Genomic DNA, 9,515 nt, shown 5'->3' with positions numbered 1-9,515 from the left:
TAAAAAAAAATTAAATAAATTTTTATAAAATTATATAAAATTTTTATTTTTTAAAAGTATTTTTTTACATCAGAAAAAAGTTAAATATTTTCATCTCAAATAATAAAATTATTAAAAAAAATAATTCAATTAAATATATAGAGAAAGCTAAATTTTTTTTGTAATGGTCATGTGATATATTTTAAAATTATTTATTTTTATAACATTTCCATATAGAATTTAATAATCTTTTTAAATTTTATTTTATTTATGATTTTCTTGTGTTTTCAGCCATTTCTATATCATTTATTGGATTTTTGACTTTTTTTGTTCTTGTATTTTCAGCCATCCCTGTATCATTGAGTGGATTTTTGACTTTTTAGCTTAAACCTAATAAATTAGCACGGAAATTCCAACAATGATTTCATCAGTATATTTTTAAGATTATTATTTATTTATTGACGCAATCAAAATTACTTAACTTTAAATTTATTTGTGTTTTCTTAACTAGATCCTTCTTTTAGAATTTAATATAATATTAAATATTAATATTTAATGTATTTATAATTCATATTAATAAATTTATTATATTACTTTATCATTTTTTTAAATAATGTCCATTTTAATTTATATTTTTATGATAAAAAATTATATAAAGTTTAGATTTTTAAATATTTTGAAAATATTAATAATGGTATTAAATAATATTTTAATATGATAAAAATAAATTTTATTTATAAAATTAACATTCATGTTTAATTTAAAAATAAATGGCATTTCGATAGCATCCATATATGGAGAAAAGGGAGAGTGAACTTCACCTTCACAAGACATTTGGATTTTGGTTCCTTCTTCTCCTTTCTTCTCACTGGTCAGAGAGAGCATTTTGATTAGAAATGGCAGGAGCAGCAGTGAAGAGGATAAAGCTAGGATCACAAGGGCTGGAGGTATCAGCACAGGGACTAGGGTGCATGAGCATGTCAGCCTTCTATGGCCCTCCAAAGCCTGAATCCGATATGATTGCTCTCATTCACCACGCCATCAACACCGGCGTCACTTTCTTTGATACCTCCGACGTCTATGGACCTCATACCAATGAGATTCTTCTGGGCAAGGTTTGATTTCGGCTCTAGCCTTTTTCCCCCCCTTTTTTTTAATGGGAAACGAATGAGTTTTGAATTTTCACAGGCGCTTAAAGGAGATATAAGGAAGAAAGTGGAATTGGCTACCAAATTTGCCATCAACTTGAAGGATGGGAAGAGGGAGATTAGAGGGGATCCTGCCTATGTGAGAGCTGCTTGTGAAGCTAGCTTGAAGCGCCTTGATGTTGATTGTATTGATCTCTATTACCAACATCGCGTTGATACCTCTGTTCCCATTGAAGTCACGGTTTGCCCTCTTTTCTGTCCTTTATTTATTTTTTTCACACGCAATTCTTTTTAGTTCCTTGCTTTGATAAATTGGGTAATTGCTCTTATCTCATAGAATTTGTATTTACATTTCCCAGTTTTTTAAATTGAGAATTCATGTTTCGGTTTTTCAAATTTTAAGTAAAATTTAGAAATATGTTTTTAAATTTTTTTTTTTTATAAAGAAAACAGAAATTTATGTTTTTCAACCGGTTTCAAGTGAAGAAGTAATGAATTTTCTGTAATGAAAATTTACTATAATTTCTTTTTCATTCTAAAATTGAATAACTATTTAGGAAAAATTTTTAGTTATGATAATAAAATTAATCTTATATTGAAAAATTTTAAAAGTAAAATAAGATTTTAAATATATTATGATTTATTTTCTAAAGATATGAAGTTGAATTAGGAATTATACTTGAATCATTTTTTCAGGTCTGCAAGAATTAGCAAGAAAATGGAGGAAATAGAATAAAGAGAAAGACAAAAGTAGCGCAGAGAACACACAGAATTGTAGAGAGGAAATATTATTAAGATTCACTGAATTTATACTTACAACATGGTCTTTTTTTCTCTATAATTAACAATGAAACTGACACTAGCTAACAGGTTGTCTAATGCATTTGACACGTGGACATTGTACTATCTGTAGCAGAAGAGGAGACTGCAGAGGATTATTATCAAACAATGTTTTAGGATATGTGATATGACCAGACATAGTCCTATCTAGATACCAAAAATAGATGAAAGGAATGTTCTAATTTTTTAAAATATGGAGACTCAAATGATGAATGAAGTATAAAAGGTTGATCAAACCTTTTGCATTTTTGGGCTTGATTGGATTAAAATTGTGTTACTAATCTGTTTCTTTGGTAGAAAATTTGACAATGTATATGATACAGGCCCCTGTTTGTGATCTAGTTAGGGGTCTTTGGAAAAGTGGGTCAGGTTTGGAAGAAGAAGAAGGGTGGTTTTTTCTTCTGCCTATGTTTGCAGACTTAGAGAGGATCTGAAATCTCTTGAGTGTAAAGTACTCAAAAACTAGAGAATTAATTCCCCCATTTTATTGAAAAGAAGGAGTATATATACAACTGAGTTTTAACTGTAACTCCTAAAAATACTGAAGCAACAAATATGAAAATATTCTCAAACAACAAAAATAGAATCACAAATAAAATAAAAAGATTCCATAAAATCAGTAGCTAATAATTGACTAACAGACTTAGTCAACCAGCATTTTCTTCTTCAATCCGTGAGTGTATCTCTTGTAGATCAACTGCTGCTGGTTGCTATCATTACTCCCTCCCATTTTGACGTACTTGTCCTCAAGCACTTGACCAGCTAGGTTACCAGACATGTTTTCATGAAATGGTTTGAGCAAGGAAACATGAAATACTGGATGAATATGAGCATCAGGAGGAAGATCTAACTTGTATGCCGACGTCCCAATGCGCATAGTGAATGGGCCATGATATTTTGGAAGCAACTTCTGATTTTTCCTAGCAGCAAGAGACTTTTGGCGATAAGGCTGAAGTTTTAGCAAAACCTTGTCTCCAACTTTGAACTGAACATCCCGACAACGAGCATCGTAGTAAGCTTTCATTTTCTGTTGAGCACTGAACAAGTTTTTATCCAAAGAAGAAAGTAATGCATCACGAGATTGGAGAGCAATATCTAGTTCATCCAAATGAGTACTTCCCAGTGAATACGAAAGCAATCGCGGTGGCGGCCTGCCATACACAACCTCAAATGGAGTAGCCTTCAATGAAGAATGAAAGCTTGTATTATAGCAATACTCAGCCCAAGCTAACCATTCCATCCATTTGGTAGGACGATCACTTGTGAAACATCGAAGATACATTTCGATAGTACGGTTAACCACCTCAGTTTGACCATTTGATTGAGGGTGATAAGCCGAACTAAAGGAAAGTTTAGTGCCACATAAGGTGAATAACTCAGTCCAGAAGTTACTTGTAAAAGTCACATCACAATCACTTACGATACTTTCTGGTAGCCCATGCAACTTAAAAATACAATCAAAGAAGAGTCGGGCAACACTTACTGCTGTGTAAGGGTGAGAGCGAGGCAAAAAATGAGCTTGTTTAGAGAATCTGTCCACGACCACCAATAAAACATTTTTTCCTTTAGATGTGAGTAACCCTTCTACAAAGTCGAGAGAGATATCTGCCCATATTTGAGTGGGAATAGGCAGAGGTTGCATAAGACCCGCAGGATGTAGTGTTTCAGATTTGTGGCGTTGGCAAACAGAGCAAGTGCGGATAAATTCACGAACATTCTTTTTAATGCCAACCCAATGGAAATCTCTAGTGATGCGATACAAGGTTTTCTGATAACCTTCATGGCCTTGATTGTGTAGAGCAGAAATCACAGATTGAATTGATGGGGAATTGTTGGGTAAGAAAACTCGTTCCTTATAAAGTAAAAGCCCCTGCTTAAAACTCCAAGGCAGTGCTGCTGTTCCACTGTTTACAGCTGTGATTAATTGCTGAATTTTAGTATTTTGCAGCTGCTCCCTTTGAATTTCATCAAATAAGTTTAGTTGAGGCTTTGAAATGGCCATAAGAGCTGCAACGTCTTCATCGCGATGAGAGAGCGAATCAGCAACTGTATTATGCTTGCCTGCTCTATATTCAACTGAGAAGAGAAAACCCATTAGTTTGCTAAACCAACATTGTTGGAATGGAGAGAGTACTTTTTGCTCCAAAAGGAATTTCAAACTGTAATGATCAGTTCGAATGATGAACTTGCAGCCCCAAAGATAAGATTTCCACTGTTTGACAGCCTTGACAAACCCAATTAATTCCTTCTCATAAGCGGGCAGATTTCGGTGTCTTATTGCCATAGCTTGACTGAAATACGCCACTGGTCTATTGTTTTGCAGTAGGACAGCCCCAATTCCAGCCTCTGATGCATCACATTCTATTATAAATGGTTGAGAAAAATCAGGTAGAATTAATACCGGGTTGGTAGTCATTGCGTGCTTCAATGCTTGAAAAGCTGTGCGGGAATTTTCTGTCCAGTGAAAAGAATTCTTTTTGAGCATAGCTGATAATGGAGCTGCAATGATTCCATACTGAGGAACAAATTTGCGGTAATATCCAGTAAGACCAAGAAACCCCCGGAGGCCTCGAATAGAAGAAGGTTGTGGCCAATCCAACATTGCTGAAATTTTGGTGCGATCCGCTTGTACCCCGGCAGCTGAAATTACATGCCCCAAATATTGTATCTGAGTTTGGGCAAAAGAGCACTTGGATTTTTTTAGGAACAATTGATGTTGAGCCAGTAGCTGAAATACTGTTTTCAAGTGTTGGAGGTGCTCATCCCAAGTCCTGCTAAAAATTAAGATATCGTCAAAAAATACCAAGATGAATTTCTGCAGGTAAGGCCCAAATACCTCATTCATAAGGGCTTGAAAAGTTGAAGGAGCATTGGTGAGGCCGAATGGCATCACTAAAAACTCAAAATGGCCATGGTGCGTGCGGAAAGCAGTCTTTTTAATATCCATAGGGTGCATTCGAACTTGGAAATACCCAGATCGCAAGTCAAGCTTTGTAAAAAATTTTGCTCCCCCTAATTCTTCCAGTAATTCATCAATCACAGGAATCAGAAATTTGTCTTTGACAGTCTTGGAGTTCAATTCCCTGTAATCAACACAAAGGCGCCATGATCCATCCGCCTTGGGAACCAAAATCACCGGAGAAGAGAACGGTGATCTACTTGGACGGATTGTCCCTTGCTGTAACATATTAGAACATTGCTTTTCGATCTCCTCTTTTTGAATATGAGGATATCGATATGGGCGCACCACGATTGGCTTTGTATGTGTTTCCAATACAATGCGATGGTCACAATGACGACTTGGGGGAAGCGTTGTGGGCTCAGCAAAAAGATTTAAGTATTCAGCCAGCAATCCAAGCAAGCGATTATCTGAAGTGTGCTCAGATTGGATGGAGCACAATTTTATTGAAGAGGGCTGAATTCCCTGCAATTGAATCTGCTACTGTTGCTTAAAAAACACCATAGTCATGTGAGAAAAGTCCCATAAAATTGGTCCCAAAGTCCTGAGCCAATTTACTCCCAGAACGATATCAAATCCAGTCAAGGGAAGAATGAGTAGATCAATAGAGAATGAGTACTGACCCAATGTAAGAGGAACATTTCGACAAGTACCTGGGCTAATTATTTATTCTCCATTAGCCACTGTGACCCGCAACTTATCCCTCTGGTCTGTCTTGTCTTTCAGGTGTGTTGCCGTCTCAGAGTTAACGAAACTGTGAGTACACCCAGAGTCCACCAGAACCAGTAGTTTCTGTCCATTCAGATTGACCTCCAACTTCATAGATTGTGGGGAACCAATACCTGTGATAGCATTGAGTGAAATTTCTGGCTTTATGTCATGTGGGCAGTCATTGCTAAGGTCCATGTCATCATCTTCCTCCACTAAATCAAGCCAAAATAGCCTTTTGCATTGATGACCAAGAACAAATGGTTCTTCACAATTGAAGCAGAGTCCCCTTTGTCTTCGTTCTTCCATCTCAGCCCGTGTTAGCCTTTTCACCGTTCTAGCAGGTAATGAATTTGATATTGATGGTGCACTAGTCCTCTTATTTTCATGAGAACCATACTGTTTCAAAGCTGCCTGCTTTCGTTCATGCAATCGGGACATGCTCATTGTCGTTGCCAAATCTGTAGGATGATGCAGTTCTACCTCTACAGCTATGTATTCTTGCAGCCCGCTAATATAGAGTTGAACCTTTTGCATTCGTGTGAGACTTCCTGCCCTTGCAACTAGGATTTCAAATTGATTCTGGTAATCTGCCACAGAACCAGTTTGTTTCAATTTGGCTAACTCTCCCAGTTTGTTGGATCGAATCGAAGGTCTAAATCTGATGTTGCATTGCTCTTTGAACTCTGTCCATGTTGGGTTAGGAACATCATCAAGAAACTGCATGTACCAAGGCTGCGCCACTCCTACCAAATTATACGATGCCAGCTGGACTTTCTCTTCTTCTGGTGTTTGTTGATGGCGGAAGAAGTGCTCACATCGACTAATCCACCCCATAGGATCTTCAAGGCCATTGTACTTAGGAAAATCCAATTTAGTAACTTTGGAGAAAATGGAATTTCCTGATTGAGTCTCAGAACCAGTGGAAATGGCTGGTCCCTTTGCCTTTGATGTACGTTCTTGTGTGCTGTTTCCAGTCACTGCTGTGGCTTCCTTAACGCTTGCTAAATCAAGGGTAAGAGCTTCTAATTTCCTGTTTAGTTCATCTTGTCTAGCTTTATTAGCAGTCTGTTCGTCAAGGAACATTTTCATCATTCGTTCAAGCTGTTGTTGAGTTTGATCCCCCATAACAGCTGGCTCTGATACCAAATTGATACAGGCCCCTGTTTGTGATCTAGTTAGGGGTCTTTGGAAAAGTGGGTCAGGTTTGGAAGAAGAAGAAGGGTGGTTCTTTCTTCTGCCTATGTTTGCAGACTTAGAGAGGATCTGAAATCTCTTGAGTGTAAAGTACTCAAAAACTAGAGAATTAATTCCCCCATTTTATTGAAAAGAAGGAGTATATATACAACTGAGTTTTAACTGTAACTCCTAAAAATACTGAAGCAACAAATATGAAAATATTCTCAAACAACAAAAATAGAATGACAAATAAAATAAAAAGATTCCATAAAATCAGTAGCTAATAATTTTCTTCTTCAATCCGTGAGTGTATCTCTTGTAGACCAACTGCTGCTGGTTGCTATCAGTATACTGTTGTATGCAGTAAAATTTTGTGGATGATCTTTTCTACTATTATCTATGTTATTGCATCATCAAAATTCACTTGCTTTTGGCACTCTTAATTCTTCTTTCCCTTTGTCTTCGGCAGGTGGGCGAGCTCAAGAAACTAGTTGAAGAGGGTAAAATAAAGTATATAGGTCTGTCTGAGGCTTCTGCCTCAACAATCAGACGAGCTCATGCTGTTCACCCGATAACAGCAGTGCAGCTGGAGTGGTCTTTGTGGTCTAGGGATGTGGAAGAAGAGATTGTTCCTACTTGCAGGTGACATCAATAACAAAAAAATAATTATTTAATGAGTTCAAAATGATTAAAAATCTATCATTTTTATGGAGTATATAAGATCCTGAATCTGATCTCATTCTTCTTATTGTCAGAGAACTTGGCATTGGCATTGTTGCATACAGCCCTCTGGGGCGAGGATTCTTTTCATCTGGGCCTAAGCTGGTTGAAACCCTTTCAGAGGGTGACTTTCGCAAGGTTGTTAATCTTTACTATTATTTATGAACTTATAAGCTCTATGTTTCTTGTGCATTGAGTGTCCTAACATCAATATTTAATCTTTAAGAAAATTAAGGATTGTCCTGCAAGTTCTCCTTGTATAGTTTTCTGCAGGTTTTGCAATAGTTATATAATGATCTCTGGTTGCATGCAGAGCTTTGCTTATACATCTTATTGAGTTGCTTTTGCAGTCATAAACTTCTCAATTTCAAGTTAGTAGTTCCTGGAGATTCACATTCTTTGCCCTTTCTAGTTGTTTTGTCTCCCCACCATTTGATTGCAAATCTTTCCGGCACTGATAATTTGCAAACAGTTGGAGTCTAGCAGTTCAAATTCAGATTTTCTGCTCGTGTCTCTACTGCATTTTTTCTTAGCAGTTTAGTTTCTTGTGGGTTATCAAAACTGGAGTCTAATTTTCTGTGGTTGTCTAATATTTCCTTTAACCCCCCATTTACTTGTAGAACAAAACAAGCCTTAATTAGTCCCTTTAAACTATACTGCATTCTTAGTTTTTTGCACAAATCTTTTCAATGTTAATGTTTTAAATTAAATCAGAGGGCGATATCGCTTGTTTCTCATGTAGCCTCAATCCATTATTTTGGTTCTAATAAGCACTTGTCACGTTCATCTTCAGCAAACCATTTACAATTTGGATTGCTAGGACCTGGGATATCAATTAGCACACTGTTTCTGGACCAGTTCCGTAATGCTACAATTTTGTTCACCTTCTGTATAAAGTTCAAGAAAGACTTGCTTAAACTAATGATACCTTGACAAAATACCAAATCATGGTTTTGAAAAATCTAGCTTATTTGAGAATATCTGCATCATCATCTGCTATTTTGCTCTACTATGGGACAGTTGGTGCTGTTTTGCTGCCCTGCAAGGAGGAACATGCGTTCTTAGGTTGCAGCATTATATTAGCCACGTGTCATCTGTTAAATAAACTGTGATACCTTGATTATTTGTTTTGTTGATGAGATGACTTCTGATACTGAGACAAGTATTTCTGTTGTCACAGTATCTACCTAGGTTCCAACCTGAAAATCTGGAACACAATAAACACCTTTTCGAGCGGGTTAACGAAATTGCAGCAAGGAAACAATGCACTCCATCACAGCTAGCACTAGCCTGGGTGCATCACCAAGGAGATGATGTATGTCCCATTCCTGGAACCACCAAGATAGAAAATTTCAACCAGAATATTGGAGCTCTGTCTGTGAAACTCACACCAGAAGACATGGCTGAGCTTGAATCCATTGCATCAGCAAGTGCTGTTAAAGGTGGTAGATATGGGAGCGACATGGGTACATACAAAGATTCTGACACTCCACCGCTGTCTTCATGGAAAGCTGTGTAGAGGCAAGCTCTTCTGCACTTCATCATCTTTTGTATTTCAGGGCTGTCTTTGCATCTGGAGAGTGCATATCTCTATTATTATGGTGTAATTCGATTTGGAGAACACATTCCTGTTTTGGCTTCGCTTGTAATAAAAATCTATATTCCCATCTTCAATTACGTTTTAAAGCATTGCATGAAATTTCCTTATCTATAATTGGGGGTTTATTTGGTATTACTATTAATTGAAGCTTCTGTTGAGAAATATGTTAATTAAAGAGTATTAAATATTAATTTGATGTTAAATTTATTTTAAAATAGCACTCACAATTTTAGTCTGGTGCTAAATTTATCTGAGTAAATTTGAAAGGTCTTAGATTCTACTCTTCAATTCTTAATTCCCATTTCAAAAAAAAAAAATTCTATTTTAAAATAATAGAGCGTCGTTGGGAATACCTTGCACATCAAGGCATCTGACAAAGTCT

General features: G+C 36.5%; 1 protein-coding gene across 1 annotated transcript; it reads left to right on the top strand.

The window, feature by feature from the left end:
• Positions 1-764: 764 nt before the first annotated feature.
• On the top strand, positions 765-9,207 carry LOC110614384 (probable aldo-keto reductase 2). The gene is made up of 5 exons (XM_021755903.2): positions 765-1,094; positions 1,168-1,368; positions 7,283-7,455; positions 7,569-7,671; positions 8,714-9,207. Exons 1-5 carry the CDS (start codon positions 876-878, stop codon positions 9,050-9,052), a joined length of 1,035 nt encoding a protein of 344 aa, XP_021611595.1. The 5' UTR covers positions 765-875; the 3' UTR covers positions 9,053-9,207.
• Positions 9,208-9,515: the final 308 nt, after the last annotated feature.

This window comes from Manihot esculenta, chromosome 5 (assembly GCF_001659605.2).
Source record: "Manihot esculenta cultivar AM560-2 chromosome 5, M.esculenta_v8, whole genome shotgun sequence".
In the NCBI taxonomy this organism is placed as follows: Eukaryota; Viridiplantae; Streptophyta; class Magnoliopsida; order Malpighiales; family Euphorbiaceae; genus Manihot; species Manihot esculenta.
Note: the sequence above shows the minus strand (reverse complement) of the source record. Positions and strands in the feature narration are given on the sequence as shown.

Excerpts from the sequence above, each read along its gene's own strand:
- LOC110614384 (XM_021755903.2), top strand. The coding sequence starts at position 876 with ATGGCAGGAGCAGCAGTGAAGAGGATAAAGCTAGGATCACAAGGGCTG. Across the intron at positions 7,456-7,568 it reads GAGATTGTTCCTACTTGCAG|AGAACTTGGCATTGGCATTG; the intron begins GTGACATCAATA and ends TCTTATTGTCAG. Across the intron at positions 7,672-8,713 it reads CAGAGGGTGACTTTCGCAAG|TATCTACCTAGGTTCCAACC; the intron begins GTTGTTAATCTT and ends CTGTTGTCACAG.